The 27,222-nt window shown below is 39.9% G+C and overlaps 1 protein-coding gene across 4 annotated transcripts in view; it reads left to right on the plus strand.

The window, feature by feature from the left end:
- Positions 1-27,222, plus strand: part of ahi1 (Abelson helper integration site 1) — a 259,803-nt gene that overhangs the window by 76,815 nt on the left and 155,766 nt on the right. For 3 of the 4 annotated variants that reach the window (XR_006311028.2, XM_043686138.2, XM_043686166.2), the window contains exons 13-17: positions 4,451-4,680; positions 13,533-13,639; positions 15,524-15,642; positions 18,910-19,040; positions 27,042-27,182. Coding sequence is in view for 3 of the 4 variants with exons in the window: in XM_043686138.2 (XP_043542073.2) it covers positions 4,451-4,680; positions 13,533-13,639; positions 15,524-15,642; positions 18,910-19,040; positions 27,042-27,182 (728 nt within the window). In the remaining variant the exon portion in view is untranslated. The remainder of the gene's footprint in view (positions 1-4,450; positions 4,681-13,532; positions 13,640-15,523; positions 15,643-18,909; positions 19,041-27,041; positions 27,183-27,222) is intronic. The other variant, XM_087981977.1, reaches the window with a different exon arrangement.

Consider the following 27,222-nt stretch of genomic DNA (forward strand, 5'->3'; position numbering starts at 1 on the left):
CAGAGTAAATAGCTTTTTTTTTAAGCAGACAAAAGAAGCTTAATTGGTGGAATCAGACTTGCACAGACCAAGAGTTTTAGTTTTGCTTTCAGTTGCTGAAGAACTTGAGTTTTTGGAATTGAAGCTGATTGGTACAGCTGTCTCTCTGTTGCTAGATTCATTCAGTCAGTGTTCCTTCACCTGGACTGGAAGAGATAGCAAGTGAGGGAAAACGGTTTTGCTGAATTTGCTTTTGTCAAAGGTGTGTTTAAAAGATGCTGCTGTATCAGAACAGTTGACGAATGTAGCTAAATATATGTTATTTTGTTAAGTATTTCGATAGAGTTAAAATTATGCCAATTCTTCTTTCTTGTGTTTAACTGTGGTGAAAGAATAAAGTGTGTTTTGCTTAAAGTCTGTTGTATGACCAGTCGAATCAAATTGGGAACAAAGTGCCTTACACTTGTTTTTAAATAAGATAAAAGTTAGGGTCTAGGCTATCTCCTTGATATGTTTTGAGGGGTTTTGATCTGGTCTATAACACTTCCTCTTTAGGTGAGGCAATGGTCTTATGGTATTATTACTAAACAATTAATTCAGAGACTCAGGTAATGTTCTGGGACCCAGGTTCAAATCCTGCCATGAAAATTGAATTCAGTAAATATCTGGATTAAGCATCTAATGATGACCATAAAATCATTGTCACTTGTCAGGAAAAACCCATTTGGTTTGCTGTTTTTACCTGGTCTGAGTCATATGTGACTCCAAACCCATAGCAATATTGTTGACTCTTAACTGCCCTCTGGACAATTAGGGATGGGCAATAGGTACTGACCTGTCCAGTGACGCAAAATCCCATGAATGAATTTTTTTAAAAATCTGTTGACTTTCTTTGATTACCTTGTGCCCTGTTATGTTTTTAAGAATAGCATCATTTTTCCTATGAAAGATATTTAGCTAATTTTTTGAATAAAGAAGTTACATTAGCTGTTTTGCAATCTAAAGGAACTATATTAAATTATCTAATGACCTTCACTGAATCTAATGAGTTATAGAAAATTAAAATCAAAGCATCAACTGTCTCACTTCCAACTCCGTTTAAGACCCTGAGATGAAATCCATCAGGTCAATTAGCAGCTCACTCCACTAGTAATTGTACTTTTCTTGAGTTCTTCCCTCCTTCCAATTCCTGACTTTCAAGTCTATAAGAAGTAAAAAATTATCTCAAGTTCAATTTGGGGAAATTAAAGCATGACATGGAATTTTATTGAGAGATTGCTTACAATTTCACTTGTATACTTTTGACTTTCAGCCAGTTTCAGGTGCATTTGCCTATATTGTTGGTATGGCAATGGTGATGTCTGGGACATTGTAAAATCCGATTATGTGTGTATGACCATGTCAGGCTGTTGCTTGTCTAGTCTTTATAGTAGCTGTCCCAATTTTGGTACAATCCTCAGTTATTAGTAAGGGGGAGAATGCAAGATTGTTCAGGAGCAAATTATTGTGGATGCTGGAAACACAAATGAAGAGTCATCTTGACTTGAAATGTTAGCTTGCTCTCTTTCATGGATGCTACTTGACCCACTGTGATTTCCAGCATATTTTGATTTCAATGCAGGGTTGTTAAAGCTGGGTGTGTTCTGTTGTTTGAGTAGCTAGATCAATGCTAGATGCTTTCATTCCTCACCATAGACCTATAGTGGATTGATACTGCTGAATGACTTGTTAGTCCACTTCGAAAGGCATTTAGAGGTCAGCCATGTTGCTGTAGGCCAGAGTCACATGTGGGCCAATGAAGGTAACGACAGCAGATTTCCTTTTTTCAAGGACTTTAGATGTGTTTTTCTGACAATCGACAATCCTTTCGTGGTCACTGTCACTGAGACCAGCTACTAATTCCAAATTTATTTATTAGATTCACATTCCTCCAGCTGCCTTGGTGTAATTCAAACCTATATTCCCAGAATATTAGCCTGGGAATCTAGATAACTGGTCCAGGGGCATTATCACCATACCATCAACAATGCTGGTGGAATTCCAGCTGAGAATGTGTGCGCTTAGATCTTGGATGATGTGGCTTGGAAACAATGAATGGATATTGCATACCCCCCACAGATGCATTTTCGGAAGGCAAACATATAAAATCAGTCAGGGACCTAGCCTGGCAATTCCTTCCCACCTCAAAACACACCCTATATAATGGAGGGTAGTTGCCAAAATCAGCCCATCCACCATATGTAAATAAATATTTAAGCATTATTAAAGGCTCAAGTGACCCCAGTAATATGCTACTGATTCCAAAATATGGTTGGTATGAGTTGTTTTTAAATGTGTACATGAACAAAGGTAGAGAGGAAGGAACAGTGGACACTTAATTTATGGGGTTCCCTGCCAACACTTAGCTGACCCTGGCCAATGTTTTAGTCCTCTGATCCAGCAGCTTGTTTTTGTCCATTTCTTAGATCATAAGGAATGTGCACTTAGATGAGGCTTTTGGGCTGCCATGCTTGTGAAACATTATAGTAGCATAAAGCAAGTGCCTTCAGTTGGTCTCATAATTAGGGTAAGGAGGGCTAAATTCCCCTTCCTAATTACCATTTAGTTGCTCCTGTTGCAAGCTTTGGTGCAATGTAGATATTGGAACCTTGAGAGTTGAAGGGGTAAACATTCTTTTAAAAGAAAACTGTATCTCGCTAACTTGATAGGTTTTTGAAGAGGTGACAAATGAAGTTAGAGCAGTAAATGTTGTTAACATGGACATCAGAAAGATGTTAGGTTCCGCATGATAGACTTGTTGGCAAGGTGAGATCATATAGAATCCAGGGGGACCTAGCCAATTAGATACAAAGTTGGCTTGAATTTAGGAGACAGAAGGTTGTGCTCGAGGGTTGTTTTACAGACTGAAGGCCTGTGACCAGCAGTGTGCTGTAAGGATTGGTGCTGGGTCCACTGCTTTTTGTAATTTATGTAAATGATTTAGATACAAATATAGGAGATATGGTTAGTATGTTTGCAGGATGAGTTATTTCAGAGTCCAACGGGTTTTTGATCAGATGAGTCAATGAAGTAAAGAGTGACAGATGGAGTTTAATTTTGATAAATATGATGTGCTGCATTTTGTTAAGGCAAACCAGGGCAGGACTTATACAGTTAATGGTAGGGCCCTGGGGATTGTTGCCGAACAGAGATCCTTAGGGGTGTAGGTGCATAGTCCTTTAAAAGCAGGTAAATAAGGTGGCATTTGGCACGCTTGCCTTCATTAGTTAGTGCATTGAGTATAGGAATTGGGACATCATGTTGCGACTGTACAGGACCTTAGTGAGGCCACTTTTAATTCAATCCGGGTCTCCTTGCAATATGAAAGATGCTGATAACTTGAAAGGGTGCTGAAAAGATTTATGGGTTATTGCCAGGACTGAAGCGTTTCAGCTACAGAGAGAGGCAGATAGGCTGGGCCATTTTTTTCCCTGGACCATCAGAGGCTGAAGGCTGACATTTTTTAGGTTTATAAAATCATGAGGGGCAAGGATGGAATGAATAGCCAAGGTCTTTTCCTTTGGGTATGGGCATTCAAAACTAGAGGGCAAAAATAAGATAAGAGGAGAAAGATTTAAAAGAGACCTAAGGGGCAACATTTTCATGCAGCGAATGGTATGTGTATGGAACAAGTTGCCAGAGGAAGTGTGGAGGCTGGTATAATTACAGCATTTAAAAGGCACCTGGATGGGTATATGAATAGGAATGGTTTAAAGGGATATAGGACAAATGCTGTCAAATGGATCTAGATCAGTTTAGGACAGAGGTGGGGAACCTTTTCATGTTGTAAGACCGCATTATGTTAGTTGTAATCTAATAAGGCCGCATCCAAGAAACTTCAATTATATATTCTTCAAAATTCACATTTTTAAAATTGTGGTGGTCAGTCTGTGAGGATTATTTCATTGAATTTTCTTTTACTCTCTGGTGTTTTAAATACATTTATTTTAAGATTAAAATAAAAATAATAAAGGACGATAAAAACATATTAATAAAAAATAAAAGATTTGTTCTGCAAAATTTGGATTCATTCAAAAGGCCATTCACAATGGCCAAGAAGGCCGCAGGTTCCCCACCCCTGATTTAGGATATCTGGTTGGTGCGGACAAGTTGGATCAAAAGTTCTGTTTCTGTACTGTGTGGCTGATACCTGCTCAAGTGTTTCTTATTTAACATTAATGCTTCATCACATCTTTCCCTGAATGAGTAATTAAGAACAATTGATCTAATATAGAGATCAGCTAGAATAGCGCATCAATACTATATAAAATTGTAATTTTGAATATACATTGTTGATGTAACTTGAGTAATAAAGATCTAGTTTCTGGGAAAAAAGCATTTTTCTTTTGAATGTTCGAATTACTTTTGCATATCGTACGATTTTTAAAAAAAAATCTGAATTAACATTTCCTGATGTGTTTACTCTTTTCAGGGTTTGGAATACAGAAAACTATCAGAGTCCAGCTGAAAAGATCCTTCCACACCCTTCATTTATTTATACTGCAAAATATCATCCATTTGTACAGTACCTTGTAGTTACAGGAGGTTATGATTCCATCATCCGCGTCTGGAATATAAATGTGAATGAAGTGAATGGTCAGTTGCTTCAGGAATTTGATGGTCACAAGAGCTTCATTAACACACTGTGTTTTGATGCTGAAGGTTAGTTCATATTTACTATGTTCTATTTCTATAACAAAAAGTTTTTTGAAAATTGTGAGCCAACAGCTTTATCATTATTCTGAAGATGTATTTTTCTATGTCTAATACACCTTGACGGTGTATAATGATGGTGGTTGTTTCAGTTATTTTGTATAATTTGATGCTACAGGAATGCTTTTAAACAACCTAAACAGTGAAACCCATTACTTAATTAATAAAAGTGCATTGTTTTCTTCTTTTAAACTTTAGTATAGTTCATCATAACATGTATAATTTATCTAGCAGCAACATTTTTTAAAAATTCTGTGCTGTGTGGCTCTTTTGCTGTAGGTATTGGTTATTGACTCCAAATCACAAAAGTTAAATCTCACAAATGACAGAGTCATTTTGGGTTAAAGGATATAAATTGAAAAGTTTAGCTGTTCTGATGATTTCTGGGAAGACTTTGGGCACAGCAGGAAAATGAATATAGTGCTGAGTGTTTTTGATGAAATTCTAGATCATATAGAATTGTTGAATTCATCCAAGTTCAGGAACTTAAAGTTGTTCCAGAATATAAATAGTAGATTCAGATTTTTCATGATTTCTCTCTCTGGCCCTGTATATATAACACCATATTTGTATTTTCAGCTGTCTCCCTATATACTTCAGGTATACATTCCTCCACAAGTTCCAAAAGACTAAAGATTTTCAATTCTAAACAGTCAGCAATATTAACACTTTCTCTGGATCTGTTCCACTACTTTATCCCATTAGACGTGAAGATAAAGCTTCCGACATGTCTGTTAAATTTAAGTTCTTGCTATCCAAAGCGAAAGTCTTCAGTGTTGATAAATGTACTGCCATTGTAACTTCTGAAGCTGTTATTCTGGGCCACCTTGCCTCTCACCTCTCACCACATCATCTCACCCTAAACCAACAGTGTCACTGGGCTTCTCTAAACTCACCTTCCTCAATATTGAGAATCTTTCTTAGAAACTTTTTCTCCCTAAAGTCTCTCCAGCTGAGAATTATAGAATCTTTGCAGTCAGTCTTCTATTCTTGGTGGAAGTCTAAAGCCCTTCCGTCCCAGGAGTGTATAATCATAGAAACATAGAATGCTACAAAATAGAAGGAAGTTATTTAGCCCATCGAATTTGTGCTCACTCTTTCACATGTTTAATTTTGCCATTGATCAAATCTGCTGTACTCTAACAATCTCCTTTTGAAAATCCATTTAACACCAACTGGTTTCCTCACCCGGTCTCATTACTATGTTATCTGAAAGCTCTATTAAGTTAGTCCAGAGCAAATTGTCTTTAACAAATTCTTCTTCACTCTCCATTAATCCATGCTTGTCCAAGTGAGTGTTATCTTTCTGACAGGTTATGGTTTCAAAAGCAACATTGGACTTACTGGTAGCAATTGTTAGGTTTATCCTTTTTTTCTCTCTTTTGGCTATAATATATTTGCAATTCTGCAGTCCTCTTATCGTATTGGTCTTCAAACCTGATTCTGCTTCACTCACCACAGATAATGCTAGACCTGCTGAATTTCTCCTACATTTTCTGTTTTTACTCCTTTACCCTCTCACTTACTAACTCTCCTCTGCTTTCTCAACTTCCTTTTCTTCCTTTACAGTTTGCATTAATCTATCTCCACCCATGCCTTTGAGCCTCTGCTTTCCAACCTGACTACAGCAACTAATTTTGACTCTATTGTAGGCATGGCTGGTAGGACCTGTTCGTTGACTAAAGTGGAGCACTCGGGAGAATTGCTGCCCTGTTAGAGAACATATCAATATTTTGGGTTTGTTTTAATTCTCACATCAGTCTTACCATCTGCTGCAACAAAGAGTGTTTCATTGATGAAGCAAGAAAACATTAAACAGCACTCTGTTGCCTTTATTCGAAATCTCACCGTACCTGTTCAAATTGCTTCTTTTCATCCCACTTTATCGAACCATTAATCAGTGGAGAGTAACCTTGAGGCAGTACTACATTGGAAATACAGATTTTCTACAGTGGTTTTAAAAGTTCACTTCAAATTATCAAATTGCAACTAAAACCACATTCAGTATAGGCTGTTGGCACGGTTGATAAAATACTGCTAAAGCAATAAGCAAAAACCTCATAAAGGCTAACACTTGTTGGAAATGCAAAATCATTCTGTAACATGTAGCTAAGAGTAAAACAAAATTCATAGTTTTTTCTTAAAATAAAACAAGAAACTGCTGGATAACAACATACCTAAAACAGATTATTGACACAGTCTGAAGATTTTGGTTTGTTGTGATATTTCACCACTGATGCTATTTCTGACTCCACTAATTCTGGTGAGTGGGAAATTATTTGATGAGACATTGTTGTAAATGAAAAGGTTTTTATTGTTATTTTATAAAATCTAAACTGGACACTGTGTTCATCCTTTCGGAATAATTTGTTTTTCTGAACTCAACAGTTCTTCTTGACATTCACAGTCATTATATATGCATTCTCCAGAGTGAATTAAGTAAAATTTTGTCTTTATGACTTCTCATATATCAGAACAATCCGCACCTCAGCAGGTTGTGGGTGCTCTTTTTGTTGGAGCTCATTAGGTACATATGGTTGAAGAAGCAATTAGAACTCAAGAAAAATGCATTATATGGAATCCATATGATCCCAAAGTGTTTTACAGCCAAGGAAGTACATTTGAAGTGTTGTCATTTTTAGGGAAGGAATTGCAGCAGCCATTTTATACATAGCAAGCTCCACAAACAGCACTGGAATAATTACTTAATAACCTGCTCTTTGTGATATAGATTGAGGCATACGTATTGGGTGGGCAACCTAGGGTAACTTCCCGCTGCCCTTATTTGAAATGCAGTCATATTGTTCATCAACCTGAAATCAGACAGGACTTCTGACAGAGCAGCATTCCCTCAGTGCCCAAGGGGAGTGACAGGTTTGATTTTATTCCGAGAACTCTGTGGGAAGCTAGAGAAGTGATTGCTGGGCCTCTTGCTGAGATATTTGTATCATCGATAGTCACAGGTGAGGTGCCAGAAGACTGGAGGTTAGCTAGTGTGGTGCCACTGTTTAAGAAGGATGGTAAGGACAAGCCAGGGAACTATAGACCAGTGAGCCTAACGTCAGTGGTGGGCAAATTGTTGGAGGGAATCCTGAGGGACAGGATATACATGTATTTGGAAAGGCAAGGACTGATTAGGGATAGTCAACATGGCTTTGTGCCTGGGAAATCATGTCTCACAAACTTGATTGAGTTTTTTGAGGAAGTAACAAAGAGGATTGATGAGGGCAGAGCGGTAGATGTGATCTATATGGACTTCAGTAAGGCGTTCAACAAGGTTCCCCATGGGAGACTGATTACAAAGTTTAGATCTCATGGAATACAGGGAGAACTAGCCATTTGGATACAGAACTGGTTCAAAGGGTAGCACGGTGGCACAGTGGTTAGCACTGCTGCCTCACAGCGCCAGAGACCTGGGTTCAATTCCCGCCTCAGGCGACTGACTGTGTGGAGTTTGCACGTTCTCCCCGTGTCTGCATGGGTTTCCTCCGGGTGCTCCGGTTTCCTCCCACAGTCCAAAGATGTGCAGGTCAGGTAAATTGGCCGTGCTAAATTGCCCGTAGTGTTAGGTAAGGGGTAAATGCAGGGGTATGGGTGGGTTGCGCTTCGGCGGGGCGGTGTGGACTTGTTGGGCCGAAGGGCCTGTTTCCACACTGTAAGTAATCTAATCTAATCTAATCTAAAAAAAACCTCTGCTATTTCTTCAGCCACCTCACTCAGAACTCAAAGGTAGAAGATAGAGGGTAGTCGTGAAGGGTTGTTTTTCAGACTGTAGGCCTGTGACCAGTGGAGTACCACAAGGATCGGTGCTGTGTCCTCTACTTTTTGTCATTTACATAAATGATTTGGATGCGAGCATAAGAAGTACAGTTTGTAAGTTTGCAGATGACACCAAAATAGGACGTGTAGTGGACAGCAAAGAGGGTTACCTCCGATTACAATAGGATCTGAACCAGATGGGCCTATGGGCTGAGAAGTGGCAGATGGAGTTTAATTCAGATAAATGCAAAATGCTGCATTTTGGGAAAGCAAATCTTAGCAGGACTTATACACTTAATGGTAAGGTCCTAGGGAGTGTTGCTGTACAAAGAGACCTTGGAGTGCAGGTTCATTACTCGTTAAATGTGGAGTCGCAGGTAGATAGGATAGTGAAGAAGGCATTTCGTATGCTTTCCTTTATTGGTCAGAATATTGAGTACAGGAGTTGGGAGGTCATGTTGCGGCTGTCCAGGACATTGATTATGGCACTGTTGGAATATTGCGTGTGATTCTGGTCTCCTTCCTATCGGAAAGATGTTGTGAAACTTGAAAGGATTTAGAAAAGATTTACAAGGATGTTGCCAGGGTTGGAGGATTTGAGCTATAGGGAGAGGCTGAACAGGCTGTGGCTGTTTTCCCTGGAGTGTTGGAGGCTGAGGGGTGACCTTATAGAGGTTTACAAAATTATGAGGGGCATGGATAGGATAAATAGGCAAAGTCTTTTCCCTGGGGTTGGTGAGTCCAGAACTAGAGGGCATAGGTTTAGGATGAGAGGGGAAAGATATAAAAGAGATCTACGGGGCAACCTTTTCACACAGAGGGTGGTACCTGTATGGAATGAGCTGCCAGAGGAGATGGTGGAGGCTGGTACAATTGCAACATTTAAGAGGCATTTGGATGGGTATATGAATAGGAAGGGTTTGGAGGGATGTGGTCCGGGTGCTGGCAGGTGGGACTGAATTGGGTTGGGACATCTGGTCGGCATGGACAGGTTGGACTGAAGGGTCTGTTTCCATGCTGTACATCTCTATGACTCTATGAGCATACAACCTTCTGACTCAGGTGTGTATACTACAAACTGAGTTACAATTAATACATAGGAGATAGAAATTGATCTTGTGTTGATATCTTATAATACAGAAAAGAAGGACCTATAAACTGAAAATTCATAGCTGTTCTTCTCATTATCACGCTGGCAGTTTTATGCAGACAGCCACTGAGTAATAGTGCATATTGGAAACTTCATAAACTAGTGGAAGCTATTTATTGTAGATTCCAACCCAAACATTGAATCTACTACAGAATTGTTTGTGATAATATTGGGATTATTGCAACAGATCTCTAATTCTCATTGTATCCCTGTTCTCAGTGTTCATTACATTAGCTACTCATTCAACAACACTTTGATTTTCAAATTTTTATCCATTTTTAAATTCTCCCTGGACTTGTCCCTCCCTATTTCTATAACCCCTTTTATCCCTCCAACTTTCTGAAATATCCTTGCTCATCCAATTCTGATGTCTTGCGTGTTTCCAGTTTTAATCATTCTACCATTGCCAGCTTCACTAGCCTAAACCCAAAGCTGGAGAAGTCTTTTCTAAAACTCTCAACTTTGTCTCTCCTCCTTTAAAATGCCTCTTAAAACTCAGCTATTTGATCAGTTTTTTTACTGCCTACCTCCCAATGGTCACAAATTTCTGTGTGATAATGCTGCTGTGAAGAACCTTTAGATGTTTTATGCTGTTTCAGGAGCTACATAAATGTAGTTTGGTATATAATAGTAGTAAGTGGAGGGGTGGGGTTCAAGGGCGGAGGAGCGGGAAGTGGAGGAGATGCGGTGGAGAGCATCGTCAACCACGTCTGAGGGGAAATTGCGGTCTTTGAAGAAGGAGGCCATCTGGGTTGTTCAAAGACCCCAATTTCCCCTCAGATGTGGTTGACGATGCTCTCCACCATATCTCCTCCACTTCCCACTCCTCCGCCCTTGAACCCCGCCCCTCCAATCGCCATCAGGACAGAACCCCACTCGTCCTCACCTACCACCCCATCAACCTCCAGATACATCGGATCATCCTTCGTCATTTCCACCACCTCCAAACGGACCCCACCACCAAGGATATGTTTCCCTCCCCACCCCTATCAGCATTCCGGAAAGACCACTCCCTCCGCCACTCCCTTGTCAGATCCACACCCCCCACCAACCCAACCTCCACTCGCGGCACTTTCCCCTGCAACCGCAAAAAATGCAAAACTTGCACCCACACCTCCCCCCTCACTTCCCTTCAAGGCCCCAAGGGATCCTTCAATATCCATCAGAAATTCACCTGCACCTCCACAAACATCATTTTGCTGCATCTGCTGCACCCGATGTGGCATCCTATACATTGGGGAGACAGGCCGCCTACTTGCGGAACACTTCAGAGAACACCTCTGGGACACCCGCACCAACCAACTCAACCGCCCCGTGGCTGAACACTTTAATTCCCCCTCACACTCCGCCAAGGACATGCAGATCCTTGGCCTCCTCCATCGCCAGACCATGGCAACACGACGCCTGGAGGAAGAGCGACTCATCTTCCGCCTAGGAACCTTCCAACCACAAGGGATGAATACAGATTTCTCCAGCTTCCTCATTTCCCCTCCCCCCACCTTTTCTCAGTTCCAACCCTCAGACTCAGCACCGCCTTCTTGACCTGCAATCTTCTTCCTGACCTCTCCGTCCCCAGCCCCTCTCCGGCCTATCACCCTCATCTTAACCTCCTTCCACCTATCGCATTCCCAGCGCCCCTCCCCCAAGTCCCTCCTCCCTGCCTTTTATCTTAGCCTGCTTGGCACACCCTCCTCATTCCTGAAGAAGGGCTTATGCCCGAAACGTCGATTCTCCTTCTCCTTTGATGCTGCCTGACCTGCTGCGTTTTTCCAGCAACACATTTTTAAATATATAATAGTAGTACCCCTCAGGAATATTAGTTTATGGAAGGATTACTGTTCTTGTCAAGTTTAAAATTGGTTATGAATTCTTCTTGACATTTATTTGAGTTACAATAAAGAATTACTGTTATTTTATTGTACGTTATTTTTATGTTCAAAATAAAAGGCATACTCCCACGCATTACTCTGTCTTTCAAATTTCACTTAGAATTAGCTTCAACTTAGCCGATCAACCTGTATCACTGTTGAAGAGTTTCTGAAATTATGTATCTATAGCCGTATAGCTATAATTTATTTTAGGAGCAGACGTAGGGCATTCAGCCCCTCATACCTGTTCAGCGATTCAGCAACATCATGGCCATTTTAAGTTAGATTTTTATGGGAGATATTCGTTACTTGCTAGGCCATAATTATTTGCCCAGAGGGCATTTAAACGTCAACCACATTGTTGTGGATCAGGAGCAAAGAGGCCAGACAAGGTAAATATGGCACATTTCCTTCCCTAAAGGAAATTTGTGAACCAGATGAATTTTTACGATGATCAACAGTGATTATATTGGACACCATTGGGTTAATATTTTATTCCAGACTTTTATTATTTGCCATGGTGTGATTTGAACCTATGTCCTGAGAACATTAGTTTGTTGTTTTGGATTACCACGCCACAATCACTCCTCAATTGATGGTAGATTCAACTCTATTTTCTCCCCACCCCAATAATATTTCAATCTCTTATTTGTCATGAATTGTTCTATAAATGCGACATTTTATTCTGGGATTCTTTATTTTCAATATTTGAATGAAGTTATGTGTACTACTTTACAAATAATTCACATTTTACATGTGGAAGGAACTAATAAAGTCAAAATTGATTATTATTTTACCCCTATTGATTAAACTGGTATTTAGTTCCACTATGAAAACAATTTTTGTTCAGATAAATCTAGGGCTGTAAGACATGGATGGCATTTCAGCTTAATCTAATCTTATGGTTCGTAGAAATTTATTATAGAAAAGTTATAGGAACATGGAGATTAACTCCATTTGGAAAAGAATTCTGTACATTTCAAATGGCAACATATTTATGCAGTTGTAAACATGAATTTACAATCAGGGATCGAGAATATGCTGTCGCAAAAGATGGACTTGAAGAGAAAGTTATAAAGAAATAGTTTCATCCAGAATGTTTCAATGAAGAGGTAGGCTAATTAATGCCTGGTAAAATGAGCAATCTTATCCTTTCAGAAAACACAACTCAGTTTGTTTGCAAATGTACTGTTTGATTCAAGAAAATGTTTGGCCTTTAAAAGGGAATCATCGTGACAAGTAATGTAAGTTCCAGGAACCTGAAGTAATAAGTTGTAGACAATACAAGCAACACTGTGACAAAGCTTGGAAGCTATAAAAGGAGTTTGGAGAAAGTGAGGATCGCAGATACTGGACAAGTCAAGAGGCGATAAAGTGTGGAGCTGGAAAAAGCACAGCAGGTCAAACAGCAATAGAGGAGCAGGGGGAGTTGCTGTTTCAGGTCAGGACCTTTCATCAGGACTGGGGAGAGGGATGGGTGCTAAGAAATAAATAGAAAGTGAGTGGTCAAGGTAGGGGAAGAGGTAGGTGGGGTGGCGATAGGCTGATACAGGTAGCAAGTAATTGTGATTGGTCAGTGGGAAGGGTGGAGCAAATATGTGGGAAGGAAATTGGACAGTTTAGGCCACACCTCATCCAACGTCAAAATAAGGCCACACACAAACTGGAGGAAAAAGGCCTTATCTTCTGCCTCAGGAGCTTACAACCATATGGTCTTAACATAGAATTCACCAGCTTTCAAATCTCTGCAGCTCCCCCATCTCGTCCCAGGTCCAGCCCTCCTCCTCTACCCCACCTTCTTGACCTGACCTAACCTGTCCATCTTCCTTCCCACCTATTTTTAATACAGAAAATCAAAAAATATGGAAATAATTCTTTGAAAATGAATTTTATATATTCTACTATAATTTTATCATTTGTTCACTGGTCGTCTAAGTTTATTAGAATAGTGTTAAAAAGAATGCAAGAGCAGTATTATGTGTAGTTTTTGAACCAAATAAGAATTTTTGTTTTGTTTGACACAGGGCTACGCATGTTCTCTGGTGACAGTTCAGGACTGGTTATTTTTTGGAGCACTGTTGTAAATCAAAGTTCACCAGAAAGCTTGGTTCAGCAGTGGACAATTGCTGAGGTACAGTTTCAAAAAACTCAAATGTTCTGCAGTTCACGCCTTGGAGTTTTGGCTTCTGATTTTAATAAACCAAAGTGTATCAATACTTTGCAATGGAAAAGCAATGATCAATTTGTTGGTAGATGGTGATTACTTATGTATTTCATGATTTGCACAGTAGAAATCTAATGAAAATAATACCTGGCAAGCAAGTAATTTTTGTTTACAAGATCATTGGTGTTAAGTAACCACCACAGCTCCTGATCGACAGTGGTACACCCTACACAATAGTCCACCAGTTGTTTCACATTTAATGTCAAGGAATTGCCAACCTGAGGAGTTATTTGACAACTTTCCTTTGAAATAGGTCTATTCTAAGCATTGTGTTATAAAATGTTTTAGAATATATACCAACAGATTATAATCAGCAATTGTCATAAACGGTTAGTTATTTGATGAAAGTTGAATAAATTCTGAACATTTTGTTAAATCCTTTGCATCTGCAAACAATTTTCATTTCCATCAAATTCTTCTCAATCCCTACAGTGCAGAAGCAGACCTTTCGGCCCATTGAGTCACACCTTGAACGCCCCCTCCCCCCCAGCACTGTAAACCTGTGTTTCCCATTGGCTAATCCACTTAGTCTGCACATCCCTGGACACTATGGGCAATTTAGCATGGCCAAATCCACCTAGCCTGCTCATCTTTGGATTGTGGGAGGAAACTGAAGCACCCACTGGCAGCCCATTCAGACACAGGAGAATGTGCAAATTTCACACAAACAGTTGTTCGAGGATGGAATCAAATCCGGGTCCCTGGCGCTGTGAGGCAGCAGTGCTAACTACTGATCTACCTTTTTCTTCCTCCATTCTCCCATTCTCCAGCCCCCAATTTGCTCTTCAGTCCTTAATAGAGCATACTGAAAATTCTTTGTACATGAGAGGATTTCCTCTTGTGCTTGTCCTCCCAACAACCTCTGATTTTAGCTTACTGTGAAAACTCTTGCTGTCTCACCCCTTTGGTGATAAAGGCATGACTTTCCCCTCTTTTGGAAGTAGTAAGGAAGATGGCAGGAAAGACAAATAATTTGGCAGGTTTGCCCCAGAGCTATATTCACCTGCTTCCCGCCACCCCTCAGCAATTAACTTCTCAGTAAGATCTACATGCAATCACATTGAATTGCTGCAAATTAAGGCTTTTAAGCAATCGATTAATGGCCATATAAGGGCCTTGGCCACCTATAGTTTGATTATCAGCAGCGTTGGCAGGTAATAAAGGTGGCTGCTTTCTACCAGGGAAACCAGGGCAATCTTCCTTCGAGATGCGGGCCAAAGTTTTTCCACTTGCCCCCATCTGCCATTTACGGAGTGCAGCGGGGTGGCCACTGAAAGCCAACCCTGCTTTTGCCTCTGATCCCCGTCTCCCCGTAAATCCCAGCCCATGCTCAGACCCTTTCCCACCACCCCTAAAGAAAAATACTTCCTGTTCATCAATGGAGCTCTTCATGGTTGCACTGTCTGGGTCTTTATTCTTGCCCCACCTAGGCCTTTATCCATGCTCTTCACCTCCGTGAGGCTGCCGGCCTTTCAGATCAGGATTACAGCAATGAAGTTCCTGGATGGAACTGAAGCTTAATGGATAGCAGTTATTTACCTAATTGGCACTTGGTCTGATGAGGCTTTTGCTGACTCAGCTAATAAGTTAATTTGCCCTTAGTTTGCCTGAATCACATATTGGACAGAGCACTAAATCTGGTAAACATTAGTGTCATTATACAGGTGAGATGACCAGATTATAGTGTGGTGTAAATTTTGTATACTTCCTTCATCTAATCAACTAATGTAAAATATTATGAGGGTTTGACATTTAGAATTTATTGAAAACAATATTCAAAATTCCTTTCAGAACATAATGCAGAATGATCTAAAAGGTGTTCCTATAAATCATCTGGAAGTTCACCCAAATGGCAGACGTCTACTTATCCATGCCAGAGACAGCACTCTAAGAGTGATGGATCTAAGAGTGTAAGTTATTAAATCTAATTCCTTAGCTAAGTATGATTGTTAGTTCCACTTATGTTATTGATTCTTATGTGGTCCATGAGAACTGGGTCCTTCTATTCCTATTCCAAAGGATCTCCATGTATGAGGAGATGACTTTAATCCTGAAACTAGGAAATCAGTAAATCCTTTGGAATTCCTTACTCCATTCTAACTGTAGAAAACACGATGTTTCTCCCATAACTGTCAGATTCCTTTTCGCTTTCCACTGCCCTCCCTCCTACAACTTAAATGATTCCATGCACCATGGCACTAAATTCAGTTTGAATCGACGTTTCGGGCATAAGCCCTTCTTCAGGCTTATGCCCGAAATGTCGATTCTCCTGTTCCTTGGATGCTGCCTGACCTGCTGCGCTTTTCCAGCAACACATTTTCAGCTCTGATCTCCAGCATCTGCAGTCCTCACTTTCTCCACTAAATTCAGTTTGACCAATTATCGAATACTAAAATTATCAGGAATTGAACTTGCTTCTTGTACGAAGTGACCAGCTGTTACTTTTCCATTCTAGCTCAGTGGCAGGCCGCAGGCACCTGGTGCAAATGTGCTTGTCCAGGGTCACAGTATTCTCCCAAGCTCCCACAAACAGACATTACATTTATGGCACATACGCTACCCACATTTTCATCTAACCATAAGTATTTCTCGGTTTAGTTTTAGTAAATTTGTATTTGACTAAGTTAGGATATTATCACCAGTTACTGGAAGCAAGACAAAAAACAAAATGCTGCACTTCTTTTGTCCATATATCACTTTCTTCCCATGCCCCATGCTACCCTGCCCTTATATACACAACATGCTACCAAGGCTACTATCCACACCTTGCCCTGTGTGTGGCACATGCTTCCCAGTGCGCATTGCCCAATCCCCATACATGACACTTCTGCATACCCATGCGCATTGCTCACTAACCCCATATGCAGAGCCTGGTCCCCCAGTACATGCTATCCCCACATTTCACATGCACTGTCTGCTCACATGCCATATGCTGTTCCCACCTGCTGGACAAAATTCCTGCTTGTATCATGTGCATCTCTTCTGTTCACCAAGTAGCACATGTCTGACTGTTGCTCTCCGTTTACAAAACAGTCCTTTTACAAAAACACCACAATTGTTGATATTTCTCCTTTTATATAGGTGGATAAATGAATGTTAGGGTTTAGGGGCCTGCAGTACATCCGAAGGTAATAACAGAGCGGATAGTGTGGCTATGGGAACCAAAGCCAAACTGGATGATTTAGTCCTGCACAGCCGGATGATGATGCGGTGGCATTGGATGAGGGTGGTATGAGTCAGGAGAAAGTGAGGTCTGCAGATGCTGGAGATCAAAGTTGAAACTTTATTGCTGGAACAGCACAGCAGGTCAGGCAGCATCCAGGGAACAGGAGATTCGACGTTTCGGGCACAGGCCCTTCTTCAGGAATGGTATGAGTCATGCATATACAGGGGAACCTCGGTTATCCGAACAAGATGGGTGGGCACTATTCCGTTCGGCTAATCAATTATTCGGTTAATCGATTAAATGCCTTTCCTCTGGGGCTCGGAGTTTTTAAAGTCTGCTCCCCATTCAGGAGACTGCAGCAGCATAGCGCACGAGCCCCCGCCCCCACCTACCCCCCCAACCCTGTCCAACACCGCCCCCTGCCCCCAAACCCAGTCCAACATTGCCTCCCAATCCCGTCCAACACCCCCCCAAACCCCATCTGCCCCAACCCCTTCTCCAGGGCAGCCGGACTGTACACCAACAACAAGACTGCTGCAACTGCCTTTGTGGGGTAAGTCTCTAAATAGCACACACACACACACATAGCCACACCACTTTTTTGCTGCAACTTTTTGACAGTTTCCACATTAGCCCTGTACAGGACAATGTTGGAGAGATTATCTGGGGACAGGGGTTTTGGGTACATCCCTCTGTAGATCTCCAGGGAAAGTGTGGGGAGAGAGAGAGGGCAGGAGGTCAGTCATTTGGAGACGGTGTCTGTTTAATCACTGTAAACAAAAGACACAATCACTGTTGGAAACTCGTCTTTGGTGTAATGTTTCTATCGGGACATCGAGATTTCCTTTGGATAATCCGATTTTCGGATAATTGGTATTCGGATAATCAAGGTACCTCTGTAGTCAATAACTACCACGGGGTTGTCATACTGTATTCCAGAGGTTTGTAATTATCTAGGACTAAAAGAACACCCAGTCTATTAAAACCCCTACATAATTAAATTTGTGTCTGACATGGCTCATTTGGTAATAGATTTGCTGCTGAGTGCGATGGTTGTGAGTTCAAGACTCACCCGAAGACTGGACACTGAAATGAAGACTGACTTACATTACCTTCCAATCAAATAACATTTTGACATTAAAATTCTTATATTTGTTTTCAAATCCCTCCATGACCTTGCATTTTTCTTTCTTTCTATTCTCCTTCAGCTGCATAATCTTCTGCGGTATCTGAACTCTAATTCTGAGAATTTCAAAAAACAAATTGCTTTAGAAGCAGTTCAGAGAAGTTCCATTCAAGTCATGCATGGGATGAAGGACTAATCTACTAAAGAAAGCTAAAACAGATTACGCTTTTATCCACAGACTGTTGTGGTGCAGTGGTAGTATGCCAGGAGGACTGAGTTCAAGTCCCACCGACTCCAGAAGTGTATAATGGCATCTTTGAACAGCTAGATTAGAAAGTTGTTCTTGTTTATATAACCACTGGAGTTTAGAAGAATGAGAGATAATCTTGTTGAAGCAGACAGGATCAGAAGGCCACCTCTAATGCTGATCTGTCTTCACAGACGATGCCAGACCTGCTGAGGTTCTCAAGCATTTTATATTTTATTTCATATTTCCAGCATCTACAATATTTTGCTTTGATCAACCTGCAATACCTTGTTTTAATTTGTCTCCATTTTTGAAAATAGTTTTCATTCCAAATGAACCCTCTGCCTGACTGTTCAACAGTTGAACATGCAGGCTGGGAAATCACCGAGCACCCATTGAACCTTTTTGTTCATGAGTAGTAACCTGTCCCTACAGGGGACTACTCACCAAGACCATTATGGGAACAATTAAAAATGTTTATTTTCAAAGTGGTGCAGCTAAGGAGAAACAGTCTGAATAAAATGGTATTATGAAATTTTGATTAGATCTAGCTTATTACTGGCCTTTTAGGGGTCCTTAAATTTTTTTTTGTTTCCAGACTCTCTGGATTCCTAGTTTCTATGCTCTTTCATTTCTAGATTGGCTGCAAAGAAGTATACAGGAGCTACAAATTACCGTGAGCAGCTATACAGCACATTCACACCATGTGGGACGTTTCTTTTTTCTGGTAGTGAAGATGGGATATGTTATGTTTGGAATTCAGAGACAGGTATGTTTCAGCTATTACTACAATCATTTTATTTTGGAATTGATTAAACTTGTCAAACAAACTGAGAGAGTTGCAAATGAGAAGCAAGGTACTTGAGTATCAGCTATGCCTCAGTGGTAGCACTCTCAACTCTGACTTATTAGGTTGTGGATTAAGTTCCAATTTAGGTCTTGAGCATGAAATCTAGACTGGCATTCATTTGCTAATGGCAGAAAATTGTGATACATTGAGTTTCAGACATTCCCTGGATAAGAACTTACCCTTTCATTTCCTTAGAAGGTGTTGTTATTCCCTTTACCTTTCAACAAGAAATTTGCAGAGAGAGCAGCTTGCAGGGGAATGGTGAGTGAGAGCAGGAGATTTTCTGTTCCTTAACACAGAGAGAAAGATTTGGGTCTTTCTGTTTGCAGACTTCTGTTTATACACCACTGATGGTCACTTGCCCAGGAACCAATCACGCGGTTATTAGTGGGCCATAACTGTTTTTCTTCATTGTTCTCATTTTTGGTTTGGAACTGTGAGCTGAAGTTGAGAGATCATCTTGGACTTTCAGCAGTGGCTCGCCTTTGAAAAAACAGCCAAAAAAAAACAAATTGATATTTATTTATGGGAACTGCTCTGGAAAGTTAATTGCAGTTTGGTTATTGTTCTAAGAATACTGCAAATGTTTTGGCACTTGTGTTGGATTATATTCAAGGGTCGTTCAGTGTCCACTGGTCAAGCAAAGAGAATTTTGAAAAGGAAAGAAAGAAACCAGAGATTGAACTGGTTTGGACAAAAGGTAATGTGGAGCTATGACAGCTGCTGGATGGAGTTTTGGTCACTCTCAAGCTATCCTCCAGTTATCAAATTATTGGAAGTTCTGAGAAAAGAACCTCTGTCTGTAGGGTATCATGTGAAAGTCTCCAGCAGTCTGCAGAAGCTGTTTGCATTTACCAGCGTCTTCATAATTCAACAGTTCCACCTTTCAGAAAAGAGTGTACTATCCAAGGCTTGCTTGAAGTTTCAATAACCATCGTTCAAAACTGCTTAAGTGATCTGGCCAGTCACAATTCTTTTAGTTTTTTAATGAATTATCCCTTAACTATCCTCGTCAGTCTGCCTGTCTATGTATGTAAGGGTAGGGTTATGAATTAAGAGGATTATTTAAAATCATGGACATTAATTACATTACCTTAAAATAAAACAACGAACTGTGGAGGCTTAACAAAATGTTAACTGTGCTTTGACTCCATAGATACTGCGTCATTTGCTGAGTTTCTCCACCAATTTCTGTTATTGTTTCAGATTCACAGTTCTTTCTTTCCACTATATACATACATGTTTGTTTGTTTTAAAAATGATTGTATTTTGAAAGCAATTTGTCTTTTATAGAAAGAATTTGACAGTGGTAGATAGCAGAATGATTAGTTATGGACATGGGGATCTCTGGTCTTTCATTACCTAATGGTGAAATCAAGTGATAGCAGGTTACGGGAATTATAGTGAAGAAGAGGGCAGCAGGGTTGTGTAAAGGATTGAGCAGGTAATTCAAAGGTAAATAGGATGGAGCATTAATGGTGGAGAGGGGAATATGTAGTGGCAAGGACAAGGACTGAGGGACACATTGGGGAAAATATAAGCAATTGGGAGAGGTATGAAGATTGTCATTGAGAGTCAAATGTTGTAATTGTACCCACCTTTACCACTTTCTCTGGCAGTTTGATCCGTATATGCACCACCTTCTGTGTGAAAAGTTTTGAACTCCCCTACCCTGGGGAATAGAAACAAAAATAGAAGTTGCTGGAAAGATTCAGCAGGTGTGGCAGCATCTGTGAAGAGAAATCAGAGTTAATGTTTTGGGACCGATGATTCTTCCTCAGAACATGGAACAGGTCTTGACTATTCTCCTTATCCCAGCCTTTCATGATGTTATAAACCTCTATAAGGTCACCCCTCAGCTTCCTATGCTTCAGGCAAAAAACGTCTTAGGATATCCAGCCTCTCCTTATAACTCAAGGCCTCCAGTCTCAGTAATGTCCTTGTAAATCTTGTCTGCACCCTTTCCAATTTACTAATATCCTTCCTATATCAGGGCAATGAACACTATATGCAGAACTCCAAAAGTGACTTCGCTAATGTCTTGGCGAAAGTGAGGACTGCAGATGCTGGAGATTAGTGACGAGAGTGTGGTGCTGGAAAAGCACAGCAAGTCAGGCAGCATCCGAAGAGCAGGAGAATCGATGTTTCAGGCAAAAGCCATGGCTTTTGCCCAAAACGTTGATTTTCCTGCGCTTCGGATGCTGCCTGACCTGCTGTGCTTTTCCAGCACCACACTCTCGTGACTAATGTCTTTTAAAGGCACAACATAATGTCCCAATTCATATATTTGATGCACTGACCAATGAAGGCAAGTGTACCAAACATCATCTTTATGACAATGTCCACCTGTGATGCCACTCTCAATGAACTATGTACCTGAATGCCTAAGTCTTTGTTTGACAACATTCCTCATTAACTGTGTAAAAAGCAACACCTCACATTTGTCTAAATTAAACTCTATCTGGCAGTCCTCAGTACATTGGCCCAATTGATCAAGATCTCGTTGAATATAGGTCTTGGGAGCAGGATTAGACCATTCGGCTCTTTGAGCATTCTCCACATGCAATAAGATTGTGGTTGATCTGCTTGTGATCTCATCCATAGTTTCCTGTCTGCATCCCATAATTCTTAACACCTTAGAACAATGATTGGCATTCTTTTGAGAGTTTAATCTTAAGTTTGATTCCAAGGCTCTTTTGCCAACTCTTTGATAAGGGTCATTTACAAAATAACATGACAAAATAAATTCTGTGTGCAGAGTATAAGATCTTCATAAAGTTGACTAAGTCAATAGGTCACTTGCATGCACCTGCATTTACATTGGATCCTAGAACTGAGATAAGATTCCTGCAGTTCTTTCCCTAAGCACTGAATAAAGATCTTAGAATCCACCACAATGAAAAAGAATTAGTCGCTCTAAAACCAAAACCTTTTATAAAGCCTGCCAAATTCCATTGGGTTATCTACTCTTTTTGAGTTAATTTTATGCATGTCTGATTTGGTTTATAACATATTTAATGCATGTAAGAACAAATTTTCAAATGTTCACTTCATCTTTACCAAGTTGGAGTTTTCCAGTACCATGGAATCTGGGAGAATCTTTCACAAAACTCTGGAATGCCTTGAGAGAAGAACTAGTGAGCACTGTATCCTAGCAATGCCTTTTATTTTGTTCATTCATGCAGAATCACTAAGAATGGTCTGCACTTTTTGCATATCCCTAGTTACCCTCAAATTTAGTAAACTGCTATCATGAACTGCTGAACCCCGTGTGGTGAAGGTAAAGACAGAAGCATACAAAATAGGCGCAGAAAAGAGTAGGCCATTTGGCTCTTAATACCTCCTTTGCTATATTTATAGCGGCACGGTGGTTCAGTGGTTAGCACTGCTGCTTCACAGCGCCAGGGACCCTGCTTCGATTCTGGCCTCGGGCCACTGTGGAGTTTGCATGTTCTCTGCGTGGCTTTCCTCCAGGTGCTCCAGTTTCCTCCCAAGTTCCACAAGATGTGCAGGTCAGGTGAGTTGGTGATGCTAAATTGCTCATAGTATTAGGTGCATTAGTCGGGGTAAATGTAAGGGAATGAGTCTGGTTAGGTTACTCTTTAGAGGGTCAGTGTGGACTTATTGGGCAGAAGGGCATGTTTCCACACTGTAGGGAATCTAATCTAATCTACTCAGTATGATCATGGTTGATCATCCAACTCAGTGCTCTGTTCTCTCTTTCTCCCCATACCCTTTCATCACTTTAGTTCGACCAACATCATCTAACTGTTTTTTGAAATTATTCAATGTTTTGTCTCAACTGCTTTCTATGGCAGAGAACTCTATAAGCTCACCACTCTAGGTGAAGACATTTCTCCTTATCTCAATCTTAAATAGCCTATTCCGCATCCTTTGTTTGAGATATGAACTCCCCTGTCATTGGGAACATCCTTCCTACATTTATCCTGTCTATTCCTGTTGGAATTTAATAGGTTTCCATGAAAGTCCACCTCATTCTTCTAAAGTTCAGTGAATATAGTCCTAACTGATCCACTCTGTTGTCATATGTTAGTCCCACCATCCCAGAAATCAGTCTGGTAAATCTTCATTGCACTCTCCCCCTAGCCAGAACATCTTTTTCCAGATAAAAACTGAACACAATACGCCCACTGAAATGCTGAATAGTAAGGTTTTTATTTTCATTCAGTGAGGAAGAAGGAGAAATAATTTGTTTTCAAGTCCAGATGATGTATGCCTTAGAAGGGGAGGTTGTAAATGATGCAAGATTTACTAGATGGTTTTTATCTTGATTTTGATAGTGTGAAATAATAGATACAAAAACAGAAATCTTTAAGAAAACACAACCCTAGATATCAGGACAGCTTTAATGATATATGTGGCTGGAATGCAAACTGGAAAATGCTGGAAAAGTCAGCAGATTAGACAGCATCTTTGGAGAAACAACAGTGTACATTTCAGATATGTGACCTTTCATCAGCAATCTATTCGTCTGTTTTAGTTTCAGATTTCTAGCATTTTCAGTATTATGCTTTGGCTTGTTAGGCTGGATTTCTTTAACTTCTTCAAGATTTTGGTCACCTTGTACTTTGGGTTTCATCGTGCCTCCTCTAAAATTAAAGCATTGGAACTGAAAATTATTGATTATGGCATATTATGTAGAAAAAAAAAGGTTTAAATTTCCTCTTTTTAGAAGACAACATATTGTAAGTGATATTCTATGTATGTAGCAGGTTGCTGTCAATCATAAGACAAAACAATTAACTAAAAATAGATAATTTTATATCATAAACATACTGAATGATTATTTGAATTTGGGGAAATTGGATCATGAGGCATGATAAAATCTTGATTCAGAGAAATTGAAACTGAGAATGGAAATTGTTAGATATCTTCTATGACATTGTTCACAGTGAATCAGTTTCAATAGGGATGTTTGTGCTGTATAAGGGATAATATCTGGGACACAGATGTACAGTGAATATAATAGCCATTCCACTTTTAGTTAAATGTAACAAATTGCTGGTAATGTTCAGCAGGTCAGGCATGGTACAAGGAGGCAATAATGAAATAAATAAAACACCTAATTTTCAGAAAGGAGAGAAACATACATAAAAAGGCTGGCAAAGTGAAGTAGGAACATGTCATTTCGGTGTGCAGATAAAGAAAAGGTTAATAGATATCAGAGGAGCACACTACCCTACTATCTGTGATGGTAGACTCCATGTAATACCCAATGGCCCACAAGCTCCTTTTTCTGGGAGCCTTGGATCATCCATCCTACATTACCAGCCAAATGTTTAAGAGGCTATGAGAGTAATACTTAAGGTATCAATTTGCCAGAACAGTATTCCAGTGATTGAGCTGTTTAATCTCTTTATGTGAACAAATGTAACTTTCTGGACTAATGTTCTGTTTGTCACAAAACTGCAGTGATCATCCAAGGACAAATTGAAAAGTCCTAACTTAGGAAGATTCCACACCTGGACTTCAGTTAACTTCACAATGGATAGACTAAGGTTTATAAACCTGTTCAGAAACTTGATGTAATTGATCAGTTTTTAATCCGAGTTCTTCTCATTTTCAATTAGTGTACCCATGGGATTTGGCAGTATTATTGGTGGCTTGCAGTGTCAATGGACTGTTCCTATCTTGCAAATTCTTCATACAGTTTTCCCTCACTTTGATTGAGATGTTTTGTTATCCTGTGTTTGGTATACTGTGCTTCCTAAAAATGATTTTCAACTCGATTAAGACAAAAGGTGATCAGTATTACATGCCATGCATTATGTTTTACAAGAATCAGTGAAATTTCCATTTGACTGTGCACCATTGTACCCAGCCTTCCTTTGCAGTATTGGGTTGACAGGTCTCTGGGAAAACATTCCGAGCTTGGGCAGCAGTCCCCAATGATTTACTGGGCTAGGTTTGACCTTGTCATGCCTTAATTTGATTCTTGCATTGTGGCTGAGTGGTCCATCCAGTTTTTCAATTTATTCATTTTTTAGTAGATCAATTCATCTGAACAGCCAGCAAAGTCACTTCAGAGAATATTAAGAGTCAGCCATGTTGGTGTGGTTGTGGAGACCAAAGCACATTAAAGCAACATTTCTTTCCTTAAGGGCAGTAGTACTAGTTATTTTTTAATAATAATTCAATGGCTATTTTTAAAAATTCTTCCATGAGATGGGACAAGATTGGCATTTTTGCCCATCCCCAGGTATTCTTGAACTGAGCAGCTTGCTTAAAGTTGTGGGCTGCAATAAGTCAACCACATTTCTGAGAGTCTGGGGGCATGTAAATGACTTCAGTGAAACAGGTAGAGTTATTCAACAGTTAATGGAGATTAGCATGGTCACCACCATTGACTCTAGCTTTGTATTCCACCAACTGCTGTTGTTGGATTTGAATCCATGTCCTTAGAGCATTAGCTTGGGCTACAGGTTTACTAGTCTGTGACATTATCCCTAAACCACTGCTTTCCTGTTTCATTGTGAAATTACTGGAAGCAACTCTTTATTACTGATCAGTTTAGTTTAACTGAACTTGCATTTTAAAACTGGCTGCAATTTCCCTGAAAGGAGAGCAACCTACTGTCCATACCTGTGTGTTTACTCATTCGCAGAATGCCGATGTTGCTAGTAAGGGGCATGTTTATTGCACGTACCTTATTCCTCTTGAAAGATTGGCAGTGAGCCACTTCTTTAATCTAGCCAAAGGGCTGGTTTGGCCATTTCCGTGGAAAAGATGGTAGATGTCTTCTCCTAAAGTGAACCAGGTGGGTTTTTATGACAGGTCTGGTCACGATTGTTGATGCTGCCATTTCTTCCAGATTTTAATTAATTGAAGTTATATATTCACCAGCTGCTAGCAGGGAATTTTACACTAACCACAGGATCATTAGTCCAGGTCACTTGAAAATTAGTTCATTAACATGATCCACAGTACCCTAGTGCAGTCTGTTCTGCAGGATTATCCAGCATGGCTTACTCTTAAATTTTAAATCTGGTCACTTTAATTCTATTTTTCAGAAACAATATTGCATTTAAAATTTAATTTGCCTCATCTTTCTGTTATGAAGGTGCTTTTGTTTTTGAAGATTTATGTTTGTAGGATTGAGGACAGTGGTTCATTTTAAAAGGCTCAGGAGATAGCTAGACCTTCTTTAAAAGGTGTTCACTGAAAGGATATTTCTTGGAAGTCACATGCATAATTTAATTGTTTGGACTTTTGTCTGGCTTTACAGCTGTCAGAAGATGGATTTTGTTCTGGATATTATTCAGTTACGTTATGATATAGTCTGCTAAGTTAGAGAAGCCACTCAGTTCACCCTTCACCATTCTGAAGAAACTATTTTGAGGGTCCTGTTCAATAAATCAAACATTAAGCCAGCTCTTCTCCTGAAAAGTCTCAGAAAGAGTTCCCCTCAACATTTCTTGTACTATGTCTGCATAGGTCCCAGTGACAACTGCTTGTGTTTATTGACCCCTGCCTACTTGTACCAAGATGCCGACTGAAAGTTATCTTGAACGTTTCATATTTATTCCTTTTTCCTTCAAGAACTAACAAATATTTGGTCACTTTCTTTTTGGTCAGTTGATCCCTTTTTAAATTCTAAACCACAAATTGATAAAATATATAATTGGCTATACCAGTAACTGGTTAAAGCATATAAAATTATTTTGTGACAAGTGGAGTAAGACTGGAGCACAACAGTGCACTCTCTCTAACATTAGTTGTAACAATGCTCCTTTGAGTCCTGTTTGATTAATGTGATCACATTTGGGTCTCAGTTACTAGTTGCATGTTTTATAAATTTTATAGGTTACCTAAGATTATGTTCAAGTAATTGTTCCTTGCAATCAATGTTAGTAATAACCATGATTCCAGACTTTTCTTTCTTTTCCTTCCTTTTGTTAGGGGACCAAGTGGCAATGTATTCTGATCTTAATTATACATCAGCTGTCCGAGATGTAGCCTTTCATCCTCATGAACACATGGTGGCTTTTTGTGCCTTTGGACCAAATCAGCCTATACTTGTCTTTATGTACGATCAGAAAGGTAGGTTTCATGTTCAAATCCTGTCTGGAAGAGCCATAAT

Source organism: Chiloscyllium plagiosum, unplaced genomic scaffold (genome assembly GCF_037043375.1).
Source record: "Chiloscyllium plagiosum isolate Xiang-an unplaced genomic scaffold, Cpla_swu_hap1 HiC_scaffold_3, whole genome shotgun sequence".
Classification (NCBI taxonomy): Eukaryota; Metazoa; Chordata; class Chondrichthyes; order Orectolobiformes; family Hemiscylliidae; genus Chiloscyllium; species Chiloscyllium plagiosum.